The following is a 27925-nucleotide window of genomic DNA, read 5'->3' as shown; positions in this document are numbered from 1 at the left end:
TGTTGTTGTTGTTATTGTGTGTTGTTGTTGTTGTTGTTGTTGTTGTGTGTTGTTGTTGTTGTTGTGTGTTGTTGATGTTGTGTGTTGTTGTTGTGTGTTGTTGTTGTTTTGTGTTAATGTTGTGTGTCGTTGTTGTGTGTTGTCGTTGTGTGTTGTTGTGTGTTGTTGTTGTTGTTGTTGTTGTTGTTGTTGTTGTTGTAACAGCAGGGGTAGTCCGGCAGCTGTCAGTAACCCCCCCCCCCCCAGGGTGTGTTGTCCGGTCTCGGCCGCTGGAGGGCGCCGGCCGCCTCGATGCTCCTCCCGGGGGTCTGACGGCAGGATGGCGGAGGCAGGGGGACCGGGGTCTGCGGCGGCCCGGTGCCCGGACGAGTCGTCGGACAGCGAGCCGGAGCAGGAGCCCGGAACCCCGCAGAAACTCATCCGGAAAGTGTCTACGTCCGGACAGATCCGCAGCAAGGTACGAGGGGGGTCAAAGACGGTTCACCGTCAGCGGACATTATATCCGGTCAGCGTCTCTTTTCATTCAGCGTGGGAGGGCCACACACGGCCCCGGGCTGCCCCGCTCTGCTCCAGGAGAGGACCGCGCACCGAACTCCATGAAAAAATTCCTACAATTAAGGGTTTCCTCAGGAGGCCCGTTAACTTTAACTTTTAACATGTATCAAAACATGTTGTGAACATCCAGGGGCGGCTGTATCTTACGGCTCGCATCAAACACACCAAACTTCACCCACTTTTATTAAAATTAATCTTTAGTGACAGCTTTGACACAGACATTTCTTGCCGTGGTCGGCGGCAGCGAGCAGCTGAATCGTCTGAAGCAACGGATATTTAATGTGAATTCGAGCTGTTTCGTGGATTGTGGTTAATGCCGATTTGATGAGTGGGTGATTTTGAACATTGGACCAATTTAATTTTAGTTTTTATATTGCGCATATTCTATTATGAACGACGCAAGTTAAAATTGAGACGGATTTTAAATGGAGTTTGGTGCAGTTCGTCTGTCTGCCACAGAAAACGGTACATTTGGGGTTAACGGCCACAGCTGCTGCATTAAAACTCCCGGTACATCACGGGGAATATTAGTGGGTTAAACGTAGCGAATGACTTATTTGTAACGTTTGAAGTCTGTTTCATTTTTAAAAAATAATTATTTTTGTTTTAATCGTTAAGCCTTAAATTGATGTTTAGCTCCGCGCTAACTCCAGTAAACCGGAATCCAGCCCGGGGCTAAAACGGGACATAAAGCAGGTAAAACTTATAAAAAATAAAACGGTTTAGGGGGAAATGCTGTTTATTTGCAGCAGTTTACGGGCAGAAAGCGGCAGTTTGAGGTTAACTAGGCGAACTGCGGCTAGCTGAAGGTCTCAGGCCCGACGGGAAGCCCCGCTGTTTCCTGCCGCGGCCCACCGCCCGAGGTGCGCTGCTCTCTGGGATGATGGTGGACCACAGGCCGGGGGACGGGAGCAGTGAAGCCGGTTAAATATGTCGGCGTTTGGAGACATAACGGTCCTCCGGTTCATCATGACGGAGAATAATAGACATTTAGCCTGTAAACCGTGCAGAAATTAACCGGTTTATCGGTCACCGGTAAAACTGGTTCATCCAGTTCATTTAAGTTAAGTCAAGTCAAGTGAATTTTATCTATAGAGCCCATTATCCAAAAACACGGTTTGCCTCAGAGGGCTTTACAGCGCACGACATCCCTCTGCCCTTAGACCCTCACATCACCTGAGGAAAAACTCCCCCCAAAAAGAACCCCTGAAATGGAAAAAAAAGTTAGAAACCTCAGGAAGAGCAGCAGAGGATGATGAGGGATCCCTCTTCAGGATGGACAGACGAGCGATAGATGTCGTAAATAACAAATGAAGTACAATAATGGCAAAAAGGAAAGAGAAAGAGAGAGGAGGAGAGAGGAGGAGAGAGGGGGGGAGAGGGGGAGAGGCACAGCAATGATGGAAACAGATGCATGTCACATTGCAGTAACAATAGGTGTGAAATTACTAAATGCACTCTAACCCATGGGTATAGTATAGGAAAAAGGAGCTCAGTGTATCATAGAAAGTCCCCCGGCAGGTCAAACCTATGTCAGCCTAACTATGGGCTGGTCCAGGCAGCCTGAGCCAGCCCTGATTATAAGCTTTATCAAAGAGGAAGGTCTTAAGTCTACCCTTAAAGTTTGAAACGGTGTCTGCCTCCCTGACCGAAAATGGAAGATGGTTCCACAGGAGAGGAGCGTGGTAGCTGAAGGCTCTGGTTCCTGTCTTCCTTTAGGAGACTTTGGGAACCACAAGTAACCCTGCATTTTCAGAGCGCAGTGATCTTGAGGGTTGGTAAGGAACTATGAGCTGTGACAGATAGGATGGAGCCTGACCATTTAGAGCTTTATAAGTAAGGAGGAGGATTTTAAACTCAATCCTGGATTTCACAGGGAGCCAGTGCAGAGAAGCTAAAACAGGAGAAATATGATCCCTTTTCTTGGTTCCTGTTAAAACACGAGCAGCAGCGTTCTGCACCAGCTGGTCCTCCATACAGTCAGCAGGGCAGCCTGAGGTCAAAGGTCAAGGTTGATTCTGTCCCGGTGTGTTGTTGTTTTGTTGCAGACAGAAAACAATAAAGTTTCTAATTTTGAATGTTAGTCATGTCAGTACTGAATTCAGAGAAGATTTACTGTCTGACTGGTGTTTTTATTGGCGTGTGAATCCTGTCTGGTTGTTGGCGTGTGAATCCTGTCTGGTTGTTGGTGGACGGGTTCTGTGTATTTCAGCGGTAGTCAGAGGGGGATGTTTGGGAAGTCTGAGGGCGTGTCGTTCATCTGCAGTCTGCTAACAGAGGGGGGATGGGGGGCGCTCACACGGTCCCTGAAGGTGGCGGTTCACACTGACGTAAACGAGTGAGTCACAGGAAGTCCGTTTCTATTTAAAGCTGCTGATGTTTTAGGAGATTTCACATGAAGAAGGAGTGCTGTGGGAAACCACGAGGCATTCATGTGCAGCAGGAACTGCAGACACAGACGGTGTGTTCAAAGACTCCTGACTCTTTACTTCCTAAATAATGTTTACAAAACTACAAACTAACTACACATGAAAACATCAAACTAACTACACATGAAAACATCAAACTAACTACACATGAAAACATCAAACTAACTACACATAAAAACATGAAAACAAACTACTCATAAAAACATCCAATTCAAACTGCGAGTCTGAGTTCATGAACAAATTAATTGAATCATCCACATTTAGAGATTTCATCATTTTACAGTTTAAAACATAAAGAACGACAACTGGAAACGAGCCAGAGCTAAACTGTGAGATCAGCCACTGTCATCTTTATTTTAGGATCATTTCAACGCTCACAGTTTTTTTTCTGATGTTGGTGTGAATGAAATGTTTGTGATGTCATGAGGTCAGGTGACACAGAGACCCCACAGCAGTAAAACTGTTTCCTGTTTGTCAGTGAAAGCTGCTGTTGTTTCACTTCATCACAAGACGACTGTCAGCTATTTGTCTCACTGACAACAGTCACACACTTTATTTTACAGCAACAATCACACACACTTTATTTTACGGCAATAATCACACACACTTTATTTTACGGCAATAATCACACACACTTTATTTTACGGCAATAATCACATGTACTTTATTTTACAGAAACAACACAACGTGTTAAATTGTTTGTGAGTAATGCTGTGTGTGTGTGTGTGTGTGTGTGTGTGAATAATGCTGTGTGTGAATAATGAAATATGTGTAAATAATGCCACCTGTGTGAACAATGAAGTGTGTGTGTGTGTGTGTGTGAATAATGCTGTGTGTGTGAATGTTGCAGACGGTGCTGAAGGAGGGCACTCTGATGAAACAGACAAACTCGTTCCAGCGTTGGAAGAGACGATACTTCAAACTGAGAGGGAGGACGCTGTACTACGCTCAGACCGCCAAGGTGAGTCACCTGATACATCACGGTGTGGGCGTGGCCTCCAGATAGTTCTCTGTGACCTCACAGTGCTTCCTGTCTGCAGTCCATCATCTTTGACGAGGTTGACCTGACGGACGCCAGCGTGGCGGAGTCCAGCACCAAGAACGTCAACAACAGCTTCACCGTGAGTCTTCATCACCAACACACGCTCCTCTTCATCACGTAAAAACATGTGAAGTTTTTCTCACAGATGAAGCTCGTGTTGATCACTCCGCCACTGAAAGTAGTCCCAGCAGAGTGGCTGTGGAGAGAGAGGAGGAGTTTCAGCTGAGCTGTGACTCTTACTTTGGTGGGCCCTTTGGTGGTCACTTCCTGTGGAGGAGGCTTTGTATTTATGGAGTCGGAGGGTCGTCATGGCGACAGACAGGAAGTGGGCTGGAGTTGCAGAAGAAGAAGTGGGCGGGGCTAATGTAGACACAGTGGACACAGTGAAGAGCAGGACCTGGACCTCTGGACAGGACCAGGGGCCTCCTGTACAAAGACTAGCGTGGATTTCCGACTGAAACATGTCGTCTGCGCAAAAAAATCCAGATGTTTAAAACTATGCGCATGCATGAATCCAGTGCAAACTACACAACACATTTCTTTATACATCACCTTTATTTCTCTTCCTGATATGTAATCTTCATCTCTAATATACATCTATCGATCTATCTATAGATAAATATATATCTAAACATATATCTGTATTTATACATATATACATATACATATATATGTATATATGTATAGCTGTTAATGATCCTCTCATGAGTGAAGACTGGAATCAGTGTGAGCTGTTGTTGTGTTTCACGGCATCACGTGTTGAATTGTCGGTTTAAAAACAAATGTTTGCTGTTGGTTTCCAGTCGCAACAGTTCAGATGAAGCTGCGTCGTGTTTGTCGGATCATGTGATGCTGCCGGCGCCGTTTGATGTCATCACTAACCCTCAGAGACACAACACATTTGTTCAGAGTGAGAGAGTCAGCCAATACACAGACTGATCAATAATCAATAGTATCCGTGTGTGTCTGTGTGTGTGTGTGTGTGTCTCTCTGTGTGTGTAGGTCATAACTCCGTGTCGTCGTCTCATCCTCTGTGCTGATAACAGGAAGGAGATGGAGGAGTGGATGGCAGCGCTGCGCAGTGTCCAGAACAGACACAACTATGAGGTGTGTCCCCGTCTCGCTCCCTGTCTGTCTCTCCCAGTCCAGCCTCTTACTGTGTCTTTCCCAGTACACCCAGTAGTCAAGTCAAGTCAATTTTTATCTATAAAGCCCATTATCACAAAACACAGTTTGCCTCAGAGGGCTTTACAGCAGGCACCCTCCCTCTGCCCTGAGACCCTCACATCACCTGAGGAAAACCTCCCAAAAAACAACCCCTGTAACGGGGGAAAAGAGGAAGAAACCTCAGGAAGAGCAGCAGAGGATGATGAGGATGGACGGACGAGCAATAGATGTCGTAAATACCAACTGAAATACAATAACGACAAAAAGGAAAGAGAAAGAGAGAGGGGGAGAGAGGGGGAGAGGAAGGGGGGGCACAGCAATAATAGGAAGAGATGCATGTCATATTGCAGTAACAATAGGTGTGAAATTGCCAAATGCACTCTATGATAGCATGTTATGTTATGTGCAAATATTGTCATGGCACGATCACGATCATGGCATCGGCACAACCAGGACCAACAACACAGGTGTAGCTTCAGACAGGACCACAGAGATGGCAAACCCAAGACCACGATCAGGGTGAGCCGGGGGTACAGTATCAGTGCAACTACATCACGAGCACAGCCAAAGGCAGGATCACAGCACCAGCACAGCTATCACCACGATCAAGCGCAGCCAAGATGGCAGCCAGGATCCGGGAAAACTAGGAGACAAGGGAGCAGGAATGCTCCAGAGAGGCAACGGAGTTAGCGTAATGCAGTAAACAGACATGAGCGTTTTCAGTTGGAGGAGCAAGAGAAGGAAAAAGGAGCTCAGCGTATCATAGAAAGTCCTCCAGCAGATTAAACCTATGTCAGCCTAACTAGGGGCTGGTCCAGGTAACCTGAGCCAGCCCTAATTATAAGCTTTATCAAAGAGGAGAGTCTTAAACATACCCTTAAAAGTGGAGACGGTGTCTGCCTCCCTGACCGAAAATGGAAGATGGTTCCATAGGAGAGGAGCGTGGTAGCTGAAGGCTCTGGTTCCTAACCTACTTTTGGAAATTTTGGGAACCACAAGTAACCCTGCGTTTTCAGAGCGCAGTGATCTTGAGGGTTGGTAAGGAACTATGAGCTGCGACAGATAGGACGGAGCCTGAACATTTAGAGCTTTGTAAGTAAGGAGGAGGATTTTAAACTCAATCCTGGATTTCACAGGGAGCCAGTGCAGAGAAGCTAAAACAGGAGAAATATGATCCCTTTTCTTGGTTCCTGTTAGAACACGAGCAGCAGCGTTCTGCACCAGCTGGAGAGACCTAAGAGATTTTTTGGGGCAATCGGATAATAGGGAGTTACAGTAATCCAGCCTAGAAGTAACAAATGTGTATACTAATTTTTTGTCAGCTATTTGGGACAGGGTATGTTTAATTTTTGTGATGTTACGCAAGTGAAAGACAGTAGTCCTGGAGGTTTGTTTTAAATGGGCGGCAAAAATAGATGTTGATCGAATAAAACTCCGAGGTTCCTTACAGTTGTGCTAGAGGCCAAGGTAATGCCATCTAGAGAAATTACATCGTTAGAAAGGGAGCTTCTGAGGTGTTCGGGGCCAAGAACCATAACTTCAGTTTTGTCTGAATTTCCCATCAGGAAATTACAGCTCATCCAGGCTTTTACATCTTTAAGACATGTTTGAAAGCCCTCTGAGGCAAACCATGTTTTGTGATATGGGCTCGATAAATAAAATTGACTTGACTTGACTAGATAACTGATTGGTTTCAGCTGCGTATCGTCAGCATAACAATGGAAATTTACAGAGTGATTTCTAATAATGTTGCCTAGAGGAAGCATATATAAAGTAAAAAGGATTAGTCCGAGCACAGAACCCTGTGGCACTCCGAAGCAGACCTTAGTATGTGCGGAGGGTTGATCGTTAATATGAACAAACTGGTAACGATTTGATAAGTAAGTTTCTTTAGGGCCAATGAAGTGTTCCAGTCTGTGCAGTAAGATTTGATGGTCAATGGTGTCAAATGCAGCACTGAGATCTAATAGGATTAAAACAGAGACCAGACCCGTGTCAGAAGCGATAAATAAGTCGTTATTAATTTTTACTAGTGCCGTCTCTGTACTATGATGAACTCTGAAGCCTGACTGAAAGTCCTCGAATAAACTGTTGTCTCGGAGAAAGTCACAGAGCTGATGAGCAACCACTCTCTCAAGGATTTTAGAAATAAAGGGGAGATTAGATATCGGTCTATAGCTAGATAAAACCTCAGGATGGAGAATGGGCTTCTTTAGAAGAGGTTTAATGACAGCTACTTTAAAAGACTGGGGTACATCGCCCGTTAATAAAGACACACTGATTATATCTAACAAAGAGTTGTCCTTTAAGGTCAAAACTTCCTTAAAAAGCCTAGTTGGGATGGGGACAGGCATGTTGATGGCTTAGATGTGTCCTCTCATCCTCTCACTGTGTCTGTCTCTCCCAGTCCACCCAGTACAGCATGGACCATTTCAGCGGCATGCACAACTGGTACGCCTGCTCTCATGCCAGACCGACTTACTGCAACGTGTGCAGGGAGGCTCTGTCCGGGGTGACGTCCCACGGCCTCTCCTGTGAAGGTAGGACACAGAGGACACACACAGAGGACAAAGAGAGGACATGCAGAGGACACACACACAGTACACACACAGAGGATGCACAAAGAGGACACACACAGAAGACTAACACAGAGGACACACAAAGTGGACACACACAGAGGACACATAGAGGACAGACAGAGAGACAGTGAGCGTGTCCCTCCACAGTTATTCTCTGTATATTTTATGTCTCTGTGTGTTTATGTTTATGAACTGTGTCCTACAGCGACATCTGTGGACACAACTTTATTATATCTGTCTGTCTCTGTGTGTGTCTCTGTCCTTGTCTGTCCTTCTCTGTCTATCCTCAGTTTGTAAGTTTAAGGCTCATAAGCGCTGTGCAGTCCGGGCGACCAACAACTGTAAGTGGACAACTCTGTCTTCTATCGGGAAGGACATCATTGAGGACGAGGACGGGGTGAGACATACAGCAGCATTCTGGACTCAAAAGTGAATCTTTCCAGCTGTCCTCTGACCTGTGTCCTCTGTCCTCAGGTGTCCATGCCTCACCAGTGGTTGGAGGGCAACCTGTCTGTCTCTGCCAAGTGTAACGTCTGTGAGAAGACGTGTGGCAGCGTCCTCCGTCTGCAGGACTGGAGGTGTCTCTGGTGTAAAGCCATGGTGAGACACTGGACAGCAGAGATGTCCTCCTGGAAGACATTATAATACAGGTGTAGTCTGACACATGTCCCTTTGTCCTCCAGGTGCACTCAGGTTGTAAGGAGCAGCTGTCCTCCAAGTGTCCTCTGGGACAGTGCAAAGTGTCAGTCATCCCCTCCGACTGCACTCAACAGCATTGACTCTGACGGTGAGACACCACCTGAGACACACACTGAGACGCACCTAAGAGACATACCTGAGACAAACACACCTGAGACATACCTGAGTCCACACACTGATCGCTGGTCTGTGTCCTCAGGTTTCTGGAAGGCGTCCTGTCCTCCGTCCTGCACCAGTCCTCTGCTGGTCTTTGTCAACTCTAAGAGTGGAGACAATCAGGGCGTCAAGTTCCTTAGACGCTTCAAACAGCTGCTGAACCCGGCACAGGTCTTTGACCTGATGAACGGGGGACCACACCTGGGGTGAGACACACAGACAAACAGAGACAGAAAGACACAGAGACATCAGACAGAAGAACAAGAGACATCAGACACACAGACAGACAGAAAGACTGACTGACTGACTGAGAAATGAGACAATCAGACAGAGACATCAGACAGAGACACAAAGATGTGAGACAGAAAGACTGACTGACTGACATGAGACAGAGATATGAGACAGACAGAGACAGACAGACAGAATAAGACATGAGACTGACAGACAGACAGAGACAAGGACGGACATGTGTGGACGTGTGAAAAGTGCCCCGGTGTAAACATAAACTGTCTGTCTCAGTCTGCGTCTGTTCCAGAAGTTTGACACCTTCAGAATCCTGGTATGCGGAGGAGACGGCAGCGTCGGTTGGGTCCTGTCCGAGATTGACGCCCTCACGCTGCACAAACAGGTGCGTCCTCTGGAGTCCATCTTATCTACCACAGGACGAGGACACGCTGGTCAAACATAAGAAATGTCCCCGTCAGCCTGCATCTCACACTGTAACTCTAAATGGATGTTAAGAGGACAAACTGTCCCTTGTCAACTTGTTGTTCATCATGTTGTTTGTTTGTTTCATTGTTTGTTTTTTTGCTTGTTTGTCGCAGTGTCAGCTGGGAGTCCTTCCTCTGGGGACCGGGAACGATCTGGCCCGGGTTCTGGGCTGGGGTTCAGCCTGCGATGACGACACGCAGCTGCCTCAGATACTGGAGAAACTGGAGAGAGCCAGCACCAAGATGTTAGACAGGTAACACTCACACCTGAGACAGGCAGACTCACCTTAGACAGGTAACACACACCTGAGACAGGTAACACTCACCTTAGAGAGGTAATTGACACCTGAGACAGGTAACACTCACATCTGAGACAAGTAACACACGTCTGAGACAGGTAACACTCACACCTAAGACAGGTAACACTCACACCTGAGATAGGTAACACTCACACCTGAGACAGGTAGCATACACCTGAGACAGGTTACACTCACCTGAGACAATTAACAACTGAGACAGGTAACATTAATGTAAGACAGGCAACACACATCTGAGACAGGTAATACACAAGTGAGACAGGTAATACATCTTAGATAGGTAACTGAAACCTGAGACAGGTAACAATCACACCTGAGACAGGTAACATAAGCCTGAGACAGGTTACACTCACCTGAGACAGGTAACACACACTGAGACAGGTAACACTCACACCTGAGACAGGTAACACACGTTGACAGACAAACCTGAGACAGGTACACACCTGAGACAGGTAATACACAAGTGAGACAGGTAAACATTTTAGACAGGTAACTGAAACCTGAGACAGGTAACAATCTCAGGTACACCTGAGACAGGTTACACTCACCTTAGATATGTTACAGGTAACACTCACCTGAGACAGTTAACTGACACCTGAGACAGGTACAGTTTAACAGGTAACTGAACCTGAGACAGGTAACACACACGTGAGACAGGTAACACTCACCACCTGAGACAGTTAACTGACACCTGAGACAGTTAACTGAGAGACAGGTAACAGGTAACACACCTGAGACAGTTAACTGACGCCTGAGACAGGTAACACACACTGAGACAAGATGTCAGACAGGTAAAAGACACCTGACACAGGTAACCCTCATGCCTGAGACAGCTAACACACACACACCTGAGACAGGTAACACACATCAGAGACAGGTAACACAATTATGTGAGACAGGTAACACGCATACGTGAAACAGGTAACTGACCCCTGAGACAGGTAACACACACCTGAGACAGGTAACTGACTCCTGAGACAGGTAACACACACCTGAGACAGGTAATCACACCTTAGACAGGTAACACACACCTGAGACAGGTAACTGACTCCTGAGACAGGTAACACACACCTGAGACAGGTAATCACACCTTAGACAGGTAACACACACACCTGAGACAGGTAACTGACTGTCCTTTTCTTACTGTAGGTGGAGCATCATGGTCTATGAGACCAAGTTTCCACGGCAACACTCTGCGTCCACCGTCACAGAGGACTGCAGTGAAGACTCAGAGGTAAGAGGAAGTGCTCACCTGACCGTCCTCACCTGACTGTGCTCACCCTGTACTGATCTCAGTGTTTTTGTCCTCTGATCCAGGTTCAGCAGATTCTGACCTATGAGGACTCAGTGGCGGCTCACCTGTCCAAGATCTTGACCTCAGACCAGCACTCTGTTGTCATCTCCTCCGCCAGGTAAGTGTATGTGTTTGTGACGGTCACTGATACATGTATGAGTGTGTTCACGTATGGAACATGTACATGTACACAAATATACATTAGTTACGCATATAAATACATGTTTGTGTGGTATGTAAATACGTGTTTGTGCAACAAGGTTAGTGACATACATAAATACGTGAGTGACATATATATAAATATGTTAGTGACATATATAAACATGTTAGTGACATATATATAAACATGTTAGTGACATATATATATAAATATGTTAGTGACATATATATAAACATGTTAGTGACATATATATAAATATGTTAGTGATATATATAGATATGTTAGTGACATATATAAATATGTTAGTGACATATATATAAATACGTTAGTGACATATATATAAACATGTTAGTGACATATATAAATATGTTAGTGACATATATAAAAATATGTTAGTGACATATATATAAATATGTTAGTGACATATATATATAAATATGTTAGTGACATATATATATAGAAATGTTAGTGACATAAATAAATATGTTAGTGACATATATATAGATATGTTAGTGATATATATAGATATGTTAGTGACATATATAAATATGTTAGTGACATATATATAAATATGTTAGTGACATATATATAAACATGTTAGTGACATATATAAATATGTTAGTGACATATATATAAAAATATGTTAGTGACATATATATAAATATGTTAGTGATATATATATATATAAACATGTTAGTGACATATATATATAAACATCTTAGTGACATATATATATAAATGTTAGTGACATATATATATAAAAACATGTTAGTGACATATAAATATGTTAGTGACATATATATATAAACATGTTAGTGACATATATATATATAAATATGTTAGTGACATATATATAAATATGTTAGTGACATATATAAATATGTTAGTGACATATATATATATAAATATGTTAGTGACATATATATATAAAACATGTTAGTGACATATATATAAACATGTTAGTGACATATATATAAAATATGTTAGTGACATATATATATAAACATGTTAGTGACATATATATATATGTTTAGTGACATATATATATAAACATGTTAGTGACATATAATTATGTTAGTGACATATATATAAACATGTTACTGACATATATATATATAAACATGTTAGTGACATATATATAGATATGTTAGTGACATATATATATATAAACATGTTAGTGACATATATATAAATATGTTAGTGACATATATATATAAATATGTTAGTGACATATATATATAGAAATGTTAGTGACATAAATAAATATGTTAGTGACATATATATAGATATGTTAGTGATATATATAGATATGTTAGTGACATATATAAAAATATGTTAGTGACATATATATAAATATGTTAGTGACATATATATAAACATGTTTAGTGACATATATAAATATGTTAGTGACATATATATAAAAATATGTTAGTGACATATATATAAATATGTTAGTGACATATATATATATAAAACATGTTAGTGACATATATATATAAAACATCTTAGTGACATATATATAAATGTTAGTGACATATATATATAAACATGTTAGTGACATATAAATATGTTAGTGACATATATATAAACATGTTAGTGACATATATATATATAAATATGTTAGTGACATATATAAATATGTTAGTGACATATATATATAAATATGTTAGTGACATATATATAAATATGTTAGTGACATATATATAGATATGTTAGTGACATATATATATAACATGTTAGTGACATATATATAAATATGTTAGTGACATATATATATAAACATGTTTAGTGACATATATATAGATATGTTAGTGACATATATATATACATATAAAAATGTTAGTGACATATATATAGATATGTTAGTGACATATATATAAACATGTTACTGACATATATATAAAAATATGTTAGTGACATATATATATAAACATGTTAGTGACATATATATAAACATGTTAGTCATATATATAATATGTTAGTGACATATATAAATATGTTTGTGACATATATATATAAACATGTTAGTGACATATATATATAAACATGTTAGTGACATATATATAAATATGTTAGTGACATATATATATAAAATGTTAGTGACATATATATAGATATGTTAGTGACATATATATAAACATGTTAGTGACATATAATATATGTTTAGTGACATATATATATAAACATGTTAGTGACATATATATATATATGACATATATATGTTATACATATATATATAAACATGTTAGTGACATATATATAGATATGTTAGTGACATATATATAAACATGTTAGTGACATATATATATAAACATGTTAGTGACATACATATATATATATATATAAACATGTTAGTGACATATATATATATAAATATGTTAGTGACATATATATAAATATGTTAGTGACATATATATATAAACATGTTAGTGACATAAATATATATAAAATATGTTAGTGACATATATATATAAACATGTTAGTGACATATAAATATGTTAGTGACATGTAGTGACATATATAAATATGTTAGTGACATATATATAGATATGTTAGTGACATATAAATATGTTAGTGACATATATATATAAATATGTTAGTGACATATATATATAAATATGTTAGTGACATATATATAAATATGTGACATAGTGATATTAGTGACATATATATGTTAGTGACATATATAAACATGTTAGTGACATATATATAAATATGTTAGTGACATATATATAAACATGTTAGTGACATAAATATATATAAATATGTTAGTGACATATATATATATAAACATGTTAGTGACATATAAATATGTTAGTGACATATATATATAAACATGTTAGTGACATATAGATATGTTAGTGACATATATAAAATATTAGTGACATAGTGACATATATATAAATATGTTAGAGTGACATATATAGATATGTTAGTGACATATATATAAATATGTTAGTGACATATATAGATATGTTAGTGACATATATAAATATGTTAGTGACATATATATAAAAATATGTTAGTGACATATATATATATGTTAGTGACATATATATAAATATGTTAGTGACATATATAAAATATGTTAGTGACATATATAAATATGTTACATATATAAATATGTTAGTGACATATAAAACATATGTTTAGTGACAAAAATATGTTAGTGACATATATATATAAATATGTTAGTGACATATATATAAAATGTTAGTGACATAAATAAAATATGTTAGTGACATATATATATAGAAATGTTAGTGATATATATTAGTGACATATATATAGATATGTTAGTGACATATATATAATATGTTAGTGACATATATATAAATGTTATGTTACGTTAGTGACATATATATAAACATGTTAGTGACATATATATAAATATGTTAGTGACATATATATAAAAATATGTTAGTGACATATATATAAAATATGTTAGTGACATATATATAAATATGTTAGTGAATATATATAAATATGTTAGTGACATATATATAGAAATGTTAGTTACATAAATACATATGTTAGTGACATATATAGATATGTTAGTGACATATATAAATATGTTAGTGACATATATATATATATAAACAACATGTTAGTGACATATATATAAATATGTTAGTGACATATATATATAAACATGTTAGTGACATATATATATATAAACATGTTAGTGACATATATATAAATATGTTAGTGACATATATATAAACATGTTAGTGACATATATATATATAAACATGTTAGTGACATATATAAATATGTTAGTGACATATATATAAATATGTTAGTGACATATATATTTATAAACATGTTAGTGACATATATATATAAACATGTTAGTGACATATATATAAACATATTAGTGACATATAAATATGTTACTGACATATATAGATATAAATATGTTAGTGACATATATATATAAATATGTTACTGACATATATAGATATAAATATGTTAGTGACATATATATAGATAAAAATGTTAGTGACATATATAAATATGTTAGTGACATATATAAATATGTTAGTGACATATATGTTAGTGACATATATATAAATATGTTAGTGACATATATATATATAAACATGTTAGTGACATATATATAGATATGTTAGTGACATGTATAAACATGTTAGTGACATATATAACATGTTAGTGACATATATATATAAAACATGTTAGTGACATATATATAAATATGTTAGTGACATATATATATATAAAAATGTTAGTGACATATATAAATATGTTAGTGACATATATAGATATGTTAGTGACATATATATATATAAATATGTTAGTGACATATATATATAAACATGTTAGTGGCATATATATATAAATATGTTAGTGACATATATATACAAACATGTTAGTGACATATATATAAATATGTTAGTGACATATATATATAAACATGTTAGTGACATATATATATATAAACATGTTAGTGACATATATATAAATATGTTAGTGACATATATATATATAAACATGTTAGTGACATATATATAAACATGTTAGTGACATATATAGATATGTTAGTGACATATATAAATATGTTAGTGACATATATATAAATATGTTAGTGACATATATTTATAAACATGTTAGTGACATATATATATAAACATGTTAGTGACATATATATAAACATGTTAGTGACATATATAAATATGTTAGTGACATATATAGATATAAATATGTTAGTGACATATATATATAAACATGTTAGTGACATATATAAACATGTTAGTGACATATATAAATATGTTACTGACATATATAGATATAAATATCTTAGTGACATATATATAAATATGTTACTGACATATATAGATATAAATATGTTAGTGACATATATATAGATAAAAATGTTAGTGACATATATAAATATGTTAGTGACATATATAAATATGTTAGTGACATATATGTTAGTGACATATATATAAATATGTTGGTGACATATATAGATATGTTAGTGACATATATATAAATATGTTAGTGACATAAATATGTTAGTGACATATATGTATAAACATGTTAGTGACATATATATATAAATATGTTAGTGACATATATAGATATGTTAGTGACATATATAAACATGTTAGTGACATATATGTATAATAAACATGTTAGTGACATATATATATATATATATATATATATATATATATATATATATATATATAAGCATGTAACTGACATATATATATAAATATGTTAGTGACATATATAAGCACGTTTGTGCTGTATTTTCAGGGTTCTGTGTGAGACCGTCAAGGATTTCGTGGCTCGTGTCGGCAAGGCGTACGAGAAGAACACGGAGAGCTCGGAGGAGTCGGAGGCCATGGCTAAGAAGGTTCATTCAGATCTCAGTCCAGCATCAAATCTGTAACTTCTGCCGAGAAAACGTGAAAAGTTCCGTTTGTCCAACATGTTGGACACTAACAACAAGTTGTCGTGCTGACTGATGTGCTGAGTCTGTTTTTCATGTGATGCTGAGTCATGTTTTTCATGCTGACTGATGTGCTGAGTCATGTTTTTCATGCTGACTGATGTGCTGAGTCATGTTTTTCATGCTGACTGATGTGCTGAGTCATCGTTTTTCATGCTGAGTCGTGTGTGTTGTCAGTGTGGCGTGCTGAAGGAGAAGCTGGACTCTCTGCTGAAGACTCTGAACGAGGAGTCTCAGGCCTCCACCCTGCCTCCCCCGGCTCCTCCCCCGACTATTGCCGAGGAGCAGGAGGAGGCCGAGGGAGTCGCGCCGCCTCCTCTTCATCATCATCATCATCATCCTCACGCCCTGCCCTGCCCTGCTCGCCACGCACCAACGCCACCTCCTCAGCCGCTGCCATCTTTAAACCCCGAGAGCAGCTGATGCTGAGAGCCAACAGCCTGAAGAAAGCATCAGACAGATCATCGAACACACCGAGAAAGGTAGGACAGACAGGGACAGAGACAGAGACAGGCAGAGAGACAGACAGACGGATTGAGAGACAGACAGGTTGTTTCAGTCTTCATGTCTCCAGCTGATCAATGTCCCTGAGTGTCGTGGGTGTCCCTGTGTCCTGTCTGTCCCTAGCGGTGGACGAGCAGAACGCTCAGACACAGCAGCAGCTCTTCTGTCTCAGCCGGGCCGAGGAGGACGAGGGTCTGGTGGAGGAGGATGAGGACGTCGACGAGGACAAGATGTCTCTGCAGTCGTCCTACAGTGCCAAACACTGCAACACACGCAGAGGTCAGTGACCTGTCTGTCTGACCTGTCTGTCCTTGACCTGTCTGTCTGACCTGTCTGTCCTTGACCTGTCTGTCTTTGACCTGTCTGTTTCTCTGACCTGTCTGTCTCTGACATGTCTCTTCGACCTGTCTTATGACCTGTCTCTCTGTCTGACCTGTCTGTCTTTTTGACCTGTCTTTCTCTCTGACCTGTCTTTATCTGACCTGTCTGTCTTTGACCTTTCTGTCTTTGACCTGTCTGTCTCTCTGACCTGTCTGTCTCTGGCCTGTCTGTCTTTGACCTGTCTGTCTGTCTGACCTGTCTGTCTCTGACCTTTCTGTCTCTGACCTTTCTGTCTTTGACCTGTCTGTCGCTCTGATCTGGCTTATCTGTCTGACCGGTCTCTGACAGGTCTTTCTTTGACCTGTCTGTCTGACCTGTCTGTCTCTCTGACCTGTCTGTCTCTGCAGTCAGTAAGACACCCTGTGAGAAGCTCATCAGTAAAGGCAGTCTGTCTCTGGGCAGCTCTACGTCCCTTCCTGTCCAGACAGGAAGTAGAGACATCATGCCCATGCTGAACACAAAGATCTTGTATCCAGGTAACCAGCTGTCCTCACTTTGGACATGATGATGTAATCAGCCTGACATGTCCTCTCTCTGTCTTATGTTCCCTCAGGTCTCAGGGGGGATCTCGGGCACTCTGTCTTCTGATGTGTCCTCTGTCTGTCCTCTGTCCCCTCAGGTCTCCGGGGGATCTCGGGCTCTCTGTCCAGCAGCTCAGTAATCAGCCGCCTGCTGGTGAACGCCGACCCTTTCAGCTGTGATCCTGACAACATGTGAGACTCATGTTCACCTTCATCCATGACATCACGGTGCCATGGCCTCATGATGTCATCAACGTGTGTGTGTGTGTGTGTGTGTGTGTGTGTGTGTGTGTGTGTTCAGGGACTGCTACACAGAGAAGTGTGTCATGAACAACTACTTTGGAATCGGACTGGACGCCAAAATCTCTCTGGATTTCAACAACAAGAGGGACGAACATCCAGAGAAGTGCAGGTACACAAGTGTGTCATACACCGTCACAGACCGCCATACACGTCACAGTCACAGACCGCCATACACCGCACAGACTGTCACAGACCGCCATACACCGCCATACACTGTCACAGACACGTCACACACCGTCACAGGCGCCATACACCGCCATACACCGTCACAGACCGTCATACACCATTACAGACTGTCATACACATCATACACCATCACAGACCATCATACACATCATACACCATCACAGACTGTCATACACCGTCACAGACCGTCATACACCATCACAATCTCTCATACACCATCACAGACCTTCATACACTGTCACAGACTGTCATACACGTCATACACCATCACAGCCCTTAACAGTCCTTCATGCACTGTTACAGTCTTTCATGCACTGTTACAGTCTTTCATGCACCGTCACAGTCTTTCATGCACTGTTACAGTCTTTCATGCACCGTCACAGTCTTTCATGCACCGTCACAGTCTTTCATGCACTGTTACAGTCTTTCATGCACTGTTACAGTCTTTCATGCACCGTCACAGTCTTTCATGCACTGTTACAGTCTTTCATGCACTGTTACAGTCTTTCATGCACCGTCACAGTCTTTCATGCACTGTTACAGTCTTTCATGCACCGTCACAGTCTGTCAGAGGGACTAACATCCAGCACAACCTCTGCATGACATTATGGAGCCTGTATCCAATCAGTGAGCAGGTGAGATGTGCACAGGTGAGCTGATGCGTGTTGTGTGTTGTTTGTACGTTCAGGAGTCGGACGAAGAACATGATGTGGTATGGAGTTCTGGGAACCAAAGAGCTGCTGCACAGAACCTACAAGAACCTGGAACAGAAGGTTCTCCTGGAGGTGAGACACAGCCCACTGCTGCTGGTTCTGCTGGTTTCAGACCAGTTCAACTGGACCAGGTCTACTGGACCAGGTCAATGGTCAACTGGACCAGTTTAACTGAACCAGGTCAACTGATACATAAATAACACCCTGTCTGTGTGTGTGTGTGTGTGTGTGTGTGTGTGTGTGTGTGTTTCTCTATGTGTGTCTTTTTCTTTGTGTTTCTGTGTGTGTCTTTTTCTGTGTGTGTGTGTGTCTCTGTGTGTGTGTTTGTCTGCGTTTGTGTGTGTGTCTGTGTGTGTGTGTGTCTGTGGGTGTTTGTCTGCGTTTGTGTGTGTGTGTCTGTGTGTGTGTGTGTGTGTGTGTGTGTGTGTGTGTGTGTGTGTGTGTGTGTGTGTGTCTGTGTGTGTGTGTGTGTGTGTGTGTGTGTGTGTGTGTGTGCAGTGTGATGGGCGTCCGATCCCTCTGCCCAGTCTTCAAGGCATCGCTGTGTTGAACATCCCCAGTTATGCCGGAGGAACCAACTTCTGGGGAGGTACCAAAGAGGACGATGTGAGAACCGACCCTCTCTGAGCACGCTGTCATGTGATTGGTTGACCCGTCTACCTGTCTGTCTGTTGATTGATTAGTGATGTCACTTCCTGTCTGTCTCTCAGACCTTCACAGCACCGTCCTTCGATGATAAGATCCTGGAGGTGGTCGCCGTGTTCGGCAGCATGCAGATGGCCGTGTCCCGAGTCATCAACCTGCAGCACCACCGCATCGCACAGGTACACGTGTCCCTGTCTGTTCCTCTGCCGGTCACTGTCTCTGTCTGTCTGTCCCTCTGTCTCACTGTCCTTCCCTTTGTCTGTCCGTCTATCGCTATCTCTGTCCCTGTCTGTCTCAGTTTTTTTCTCTGTCTCTGTCTCTAGCTCTCTTTCTGTCTGTCTCTGTCTGTCTCTGTCTCTCTGACCTTCTGACTCTGTCTGTCTCTCTGTCTTAGTGTCGGACAGTGAAGATCACCATCCTGGGTGATGAAGGTGTCCCGGTGCAGGTGGACGGGGAGGCCTGGGTTCAGCCTCCAGGTTACATCAAGATCATCCACAAAAACAGAACGCAGACCCTGACTAGGGACAGAGTGAGTACTAAATACATCACCTCACTAGGGGCTGGTTCAAGGTAAGTCTGAGTCAGCCCTAACTATAAGCTTTATCAAAGAGGAGAGTCTGAGCCAGCCCTAACTATAATTAGGCTTTATTCTCCAGCTCTTGGCCAGTCAGCGTTTAGAACTGAAGAAGCTTTTTGGAAAAGAGGTGAAACATCTTCAAGAAACCTCAACAGTGTGTGTTTGTGTGTGTGTGTGTGTGTGTGTGTGTCACTGTGTCACTGCGTGTGTGTGTCACTGTGTGTGTGTGTGTGTGTGTGTGCGTGCGTGTGTGTGTCACTGTGTGTGTGTGTGTGTTTTAGGCGTTTGAGAGCACCCTGAAGTCGTGGGAGGACAAACAGAAGTGTGAGTTTGTGAGGCCCCCCCCCCCACAGCCCCCTCTGTGCTCTCAGCCAGAGATCCTCTCTGAGGAGGAGGCGTCACTCGTCAGCGAGTTCGGTCAGGCAGCAGGAGCACTCATACACAGGTTACACCATGCAATGTTGTTGTTGTTATTATTATTATGATTATTGTTACTATTGTCATTAATGTTATTATTATTTATAGTTATTATTTTGATTTTTAGTTTATTTTTATTTTTCCTGTACAGTTACAGAAACATCAGCATCAGTTTCAGTGTTCGTGTGATTCCGTACTCTGACAGATATTTTAATATACTGATGCTGTCTCTGTTTGTGTTGTGTGTTTGTTGACATCATGGTTTATATTCATTATATTCGGATATATTTTTGTATATTTATTATATGCTGATATATTTGCGTCTGTTTTGTGTCTCAGTATCCGGGAGGTGGCTCAGTCTCACCACAGTCTGGAACAGGAATTGGCTCACGCCGTCAACGCCAGCTCGAAGGCCATGGACGTGGTCTACGCCAACTCCAAGAGCTGCGAGGTAACACACACTGCTTCCTGCTTCCTGCCGGTCTCAGTCTCAGTCACACACGTCACGCTCACACTGAACTTCGGCGCTGTCCGTGTGACAGCCGCGTGGACCGACACTTTGGAGACAGGCTAATGGTCCTGCAGTGTGGACCTCAGGTCAGGTCTTTGTCCACACCAGAGGCTTCTCAGAAACACTGAGAATCTTCTGCTAACAGCAACAAAGGTGAGTCCAACCTGTCTCCAGAGGACGGACGTCTGTGAGGGAACGGTTCCCTCAGTCTTCATCTGCTCTGGGATCCAGACAATCACAGACAAAAACTTCATCAACCGAACGCTGTCATGTCATCATGAGACTTCAGTCTACAGACGAGTACCTTTAAAGATGCCAACTCTGTCTCTGTGTCCAAATCCTGTCCCTGTCCCTGTCTCTGTCTTTGTCCTTGTCTTTGTCTCTTTCTCTCTCTGTCCCTGTCCCTGTGTGTCCAGGCCCTGAGCTGCAGCGTGGTGTTGGACATGGTCAGTAATGTCAAAGCATTGCTCAGTGAGACAGAGCTGCTGCTGGCTGGAAAGATGTCCATGGTAAGTGTCTCTGTATGTCCCTCTGTCTCTGCTGCATGATGTTTCTGGGGTCTCTAAAGGTTTTGTGGACGTGTCTCTGCAGCAGCTGGATCCTCCTCAGCAGGAGCAGCTGGACGCAGCTCTGAGCTCGGTGTCCCAGCAGCTCCGCAGGCTGGGGGATGTCCCCTGGCTGTGTCCCTACCTCGACCCCTCAGACAGTGAGGTAAACACACTTGGACACTCAGTCACTGTAGCGTCCTGGACCTGGAAATTTAATTTGCTTGAACAAGTCCTGAAGATCCTTGAAGACAGCGAAGTATAAGTCCGTCTCTCTGTCTGTCTGTCTCCTCATCTGACTGTTTGTCTGTCTTTCTGTCTGTCCCTTTGTCTGATTTTGTGTCTTCAGGGTCCTCTGACAGATTTCTCAAAACGCAGTCGGAGTGCCAAATTTCGTCTCGTCCCGAAGTTCAAAAAAGACAAAAACAACAAGAACAGAGAGACATGCGCCACTTTGTCTCTGCCAGGTAAGCTGTCTCTTTCCCTGCCTCTGCCAGGTGAGCTACCTCTGTCCCTGTCCCTGTCTCTGTCTCTGTCAGGTGAGTTGTCTCTGGCCATGTCTCTGTCTCTGCCTCTGCCAGGTGAGCTGCCTCTGTCCCTGTCTCTGTCAGGTGAGCTGTCTCTGTCCTTGTCTCTGCTCCTGTCTCTGTCTCTGTCTCTGTCTCTGTCTGGTGAGCTGTCTCTGTCTCTATCTCTGCCAGGTGAGCTGGCTCTGTCCCTGTCCCTGCCTCTGGTTGTTGATTTGAGTTGATTCTGGTTAACTTTATTTTGAAAGTGTTGGGATGTTCCCTGTCTGATCCATTTCCTGTCGGTGTCTCAGTTCATCAGTGGGGGACAGACGAGGTGGGGGCGTGGCTTGACTTTCTCTGTCTCACTGAATATAAAGACATCTTTACTGGACACGACGTCCGTGGAGCTGAGCTCATCCACCTGGAGAGGAGGGACCTGAAGGTACCGAGTTATTAACTCTAAATTTGCCGAGTCATTAACTCTGAATGTGCCGAGTCATTAGCTCTGATCTCCGAATGTGCCAAGTCATTAACTCTGATATGTAAATGTGCCAAGTCATAAGTTCTGCACTCTGAATGTGCCGAATCATTAACTTTGATCTGTAAATGTACCAAGTCATTAGCTCTGATCTCTAAGTGTGCCGAGTCATTAACTCTGATCTCTAAGAGTGCCAGTTCATTAGTGCTGATCTATAAATGTGCCGAGTCATTAGCTGTGATCTCTGAATGTGCTGAGTCATTAGCTCTGACCTCTGAATGTGCCGAGTCATTAACTCTGATCTCTAAGAGTGCCAATTCATTAGCGCTGATCTCTAAATGTGCCGAGTCATTAGCTCTGACCTCTGAATGTGCCGAGTCATTAACTCTGATCTCTAAGAGTACCAATTTATTAGCGCTGATCTATAAATGTGCCGCGTCATTAGCCCTGATCTCTGAATGTGCCAAGTCACTAACTCTAATCTGTAAATGTTCTGAGTCATTAGCTCTGAACTCTAAATGTGCAGAGTCATTCGCTCTGATTTCTGAATGTGCCAAATCATTCGCTCTGATTTCTGAATGTGCCAAGTCATTCGCTCTGATTTCTGAATGTGCCGAGTTGTTAGTCCTGATCTCTGAATGTGCAGTCATTAACTCTGATCTCGAAATGTGCTTAGTCATTAGCTGTAGGGCTAGGGCGACGCATCGACGTAAGCGACGTAATTGATTACATAGATACGTCGATTCACGTAACGTAAAGCTCTTGTATTAATTTTATTTTGGAGAGACTTTATATCAGACTGTAAAACACAGACTGCCCATTAAGACTTGGCAATTTTTCTTTGGGAAGTAATGCCCTGCATTGTATGACAAGTTTTAAAATGTATTTTTCAGTAAAATTGTTGTTATATTAATTGAGTAATAAAAAAAATAACAGTTAGATCAATAAAAAAAAAAGATTAATTGAAAAAATAATTGATAGATTAATCGATAAAATAATCATTAGGTGCAGCCCTAACTAGCTCTGATCTCTAAATATGGTGTCATTGGTCGGCTGCATGCTGGACAGCAGGTTGATTGATTTAGTCTCATCAATATGTTATTTGTGTGTGTGTGTGTGTGTGTGTGTGTGTGTGTGTGTGTGTGTGTCACTGTGTGTCACTGTGTGTGTGTGTTCAGGACCTCGGGATAACGAAGGTGGGTCACATGAAGAGGATCCTGCAGGGGATCAGGGAGCTCAACAGGAACAGCAGTGCCAGCGAGGCGTGACTGCTGTCATGTGAGCACTGATAGGAATGTTTATAATGTTAATAAGATAAAAAATATGAATGATTTGAAATTGATAACTTGAATGTTAATAGTGATATTAATAATAAAAATGTTAACGGTAATAACATTGATAAAGTGATATAAATATTGTTAATGTTAATAACATTAATAATGTTAACGTTAATAACATTTTTTATGTAGATATTGTTATAAGAATGTTACTAATACCATTAAAGGTAAGGTAATAATGCATCATAAATATGGTAAATAATGTTAATAGCATAATATAACGAAGCCAATACCATGAATAATGTAAATATTGTTAATAGTGGTAACATTGGTAACAATGATGTTAATCACGTTTATAATTTCAATAATATAATGTTAATATTTTTAATAATGTGAAGGTATTGTGTAACGTTTATAAATTTAATAATGTAATGTTAGTATTTTAAATAACACGAAGGCATTATGTTAATAACGTTAATTATGTTGAATAATTTTAGTAATGTTAATCACAGAACATTAATAACTTTAATAATGTTAGAAGTGCTGATAATACTAATAATGATAATAAAGTGAATAAAGTAACACTAATAATGTTGATAATGTTAATGTTAATGTAGTAGTAGCATTAAGTGTAATACTAAACCTGAAAATAATGTTAAGGTAATAATGTAACATTAATAATGGAACACTAATATGGTAACATTAAACTTACAATGTTAAAAATGTCAATAATTTGAATAATGTTAGCAACACAATGTTAGTAATGGTAATAATGGAAAAAATGTAAACGACAAAAAATAAAAAATAATGTTGATAACATTTATAACATAACATTAACAAAATAATGTTAGAAAGTTAATAGAACATAAACATTAACAACATAACATTAATAATGTTAATAACATTTATAACATAACACTGATAATGTTAATACCACATCGTTAACGTGATGTAGATAACGTTAATAACATATTGCTAATAATGTAATGATAATTATGTTAATAACATTCTTAATAACGTTATGTTAATAATATTGATAAAATTACATCAATGTATCATTAATAATGTAATGTTAATAATGTGTCATAACATAACGTTAATAACAATGTTAATAATTTTATTAATATATTATTATTACTAAAACCAAATAATAGATAAATAATAAATAAATAAATAATAATGTAATGTATTATTAATATGAATATAATGCTAACGTCATGTTAATAATGTTAATAACGTATTGTTAATGACATAATGTTAATGTAAATGATATATCAACAATATTAATAAAACGTTAACGTAATGTTAATGTTAATGAAGTATTGTTAATAATAATAATAATAAGCTAACTTTAACACAATTATGTTGATGTATCGTTAATAACAAAATGTTTATTATGTTAACGTATTGTTAATTATATTAATAAGATAACATTAATGTCATATCAATGATATTTATAAGATAACGTTAATAACATAATGTTAATAATGTCAATAATGCATTGTTAATAATGAAAAGTTAATGTTAACATAACATATCATTAATATTGTTACGATAATAATATTAACAGAACGTGTTAACGTATCGTTAATGACATGAATACAATTACGTTAATAACGTCATTTTAATAGTGTTAATAATATATCCTTAATAACGATGTATTAATAATGTGAATGGCATCAATAATGATATTAATAAAATAACGTTAATAATTTAATGTTAATAATGTTAATGACATATCATTAATTATATGAATAAGATAACATTAATAACGTAATGTTAAAAATCTTAATGAAGTATCGTTAATAACAAAGAGTTTCTTTTTAATCTGACTGTTCCTTGTTGTCATAGCGCGACAGCTGTGCTCCTCCTACCTCTGCTGCCATCGAACACCTGACCTCTGACCTCTGACCCTGTGACATCACATCACTGTGATTGATCCACTGTTTCTCAGAACCAATCAGATGATCTGTCAGTGCCTTGACGTCTCAGCCACTGACCAATCAGGTCGCAGAGACTTTATCATCAGAGTGATCTCTGAACCAATCACACAACACGACTCATCCCAAAACTCACAAACACCACGTTCAAAATTTGCGGATCCTGGTCATCCAGGATCCAGACCGGACTCCCTGAGACCTGGACCAGCAGGACCAGTCAGAGAACCCCCTGAGACCTGGACCAGCAGGACCAGTCAGAGGACTCTCTTAGACCAGGACCAGTCAGAGAACCCCCTGAGACCTGAACCTGGTCTGAGTCTGTAGGATCAGTATTTGGATGGCCAGCAGGACTCGTGCTCTACCTGCCTCCTCTGACCAGTCCAGGTCACCTGACCAGTCCAGCTGTGTGGGACCAGGACGCAGCAGAATCCTTTAAAATACAACTTTTAGAACTATTGAACGTCCCCAGGCGGCCAACAGGACACTAAGGGGACACTGTGAGGAGCAAATGAGAGGAGACACTGCGAGGGGACACATATTTATTTCTTGTATAAACTGTAAATGAACTTTGGAGTCGATGTCGTTTGAGGACAGAGATGTCCTGACGAAGACTCTGCAGTGGATGAAGACGAGCTGCGTCTCCTGTCTGATGTTGTTTCCTGTCCATCCGTCCGTCTTTTAGGGACCAAAGAGAGTGTTGGTTTTGTGTTTCAGTTTAATTATCAGCCATCGCCTTGAAGCCTTAAACTCTGAGACATTGTCTTATCAATAAAACTCAGCCGTCCTCACACCTGTCCCTGTCCCTGTCTTTCTCTCTCTCTCTCTCTCTCTCTCTGTCTCTGTCTCTGTCTGTCTCTCTCTGTCTGTCTCTTTGTATCTGTATGTCTCTGAAGGTGAGGATACTAGGTGTGTTTTTAGAGAAGTTCATGTTTTAACTGGTGGAGCTGCAAATTTAAGCAGATTTCTTTTAAAAAAAAAAAAAAGGTACAAATTGGAAAAAAATAACAACAATAAACTAAAATAACTGTAAAGAACAAACATGCAAGAGAAAAAGTCGCCAATTTTTTAAGGATAAACTGATGCATAAAATAAAGAAAGATTGCCTTTTTTCAAGATAAATGAAATTCACCAATATTTTAAATATTCAAAACATTATTTATAGAAGAAAACAAAATAAAATAAACAAAAATAACTTAAAAGAAAAAATGAAAAGAAAAAAATAAAAGATAAATTGCATTTTTTATAGAAAAATAAAAATTTGTCATTTTGTTTTAAAGAAAACAAGGGAAAAAGAGGAAAAAAAATCAAAAAATAAAATAAAATTAAAAAAACCTCCAACATTATAAACTTCAAAGAAAAACATTTTCAAGAAAAAAAATCAAAAGAGAAATTAATTTAACCAATTAATTAAAAGGAGCCAGAATTTTCTTAAAGAAAAAAACCTTTAATCTGACACCAGAAAAAAATGTAAAAACACATTTTTTTGTTGGATTTTCACATTTCGGAGGGTCCTTGAACACATCATGTGAAGGCAAAGCTTCAGAAGAAAATCGAAAACTGATCCGATGTTAAATTATTAATATTTCATCCAAATCTCTTCTGCGTCTCTTTTAAAATGTGTAACCAGCGAAGCGTTTTTTTCAACTTTTCAAAGAATTTCAGCTTCAACTTTCAAACATAAGAGTCGCTTTTTAAACTCAACGTAAGTTTTTTTTTAAATTTTTTTTGTGTATAAATAAAGTTTGTTGAGACTCCCCCTGCAGGCCGGACTCTGCACACACACGCAAACACACACACACAGGAAATTTAAAAAATACTTTTTATTTCTATA

At 39.7% G+C, this 27925-nt stretch overlaps 1 protein-coding gene across 1 annotated transcript; it reads left to right on the top strand.

Moving 5' to 3' along the window:
* Positions 1-295: 295 nt before the first annotated feature.
* On the top strand, positions 296-26884 carry LOC121944070 (diacylglycerol kinase delta-like). The gene is given in 34 exon segments (XM_042487741.1): positions 296-457; positions 3835-3945; positions 4025-4105; positions 5029-5133; positions 7601-7733; positions 8063-8169; positions 8247-8372; positions 8456-8524; positions 8526-8559; positions 8671-8833; positions 9147-9255; positions 9452-9591; positions 10804-10888; positions 10972-11066; positions 16392-16491; positions 16765-16891; positions 16894-17034; positions 17037-17069; positions 17215-17370; positions 17820-17948; positions 18092-18185; positions 18295-18405; positions 19171-19267; positions 19694-19801; positions 19906-20019; positions 20235-20369; positions 20699-20862; positions 21174-21285; positions 21762-21854; positions 21937-22056; positions 22240-22357; positions 22711-22841; positions 24056-24155; positions 26006-26884. Coding segments are annotated over 33 exon segments (3669 nt in total). The 5' UTR covers positions 296-319; the 3' UTR covers positions 24146-24155; positions 26006-26884.
* The last annotated feature ends 1041 nt before the right edge of the window (positions 26885-27925 follow it).

The sequence above is a fragment of the Plectropomus leopardus genome, chromosome 6 (genome assembly GCF_008729295.1).
Source record: "Plectropomus leopardus isolate mb chromosome 6, YSFRI_Pleo_2.0, whole genome shotgun sequence".
Lineage (NCBI taxonomy): Eukaryota > Metazoa > Chordata > Actinopteri > Perciformes > Serranidae > Plectropomus > Plectropomus leopardus.
This window is presented reverse-complemented; position numbering and strand designations above follow the sequence as displayed.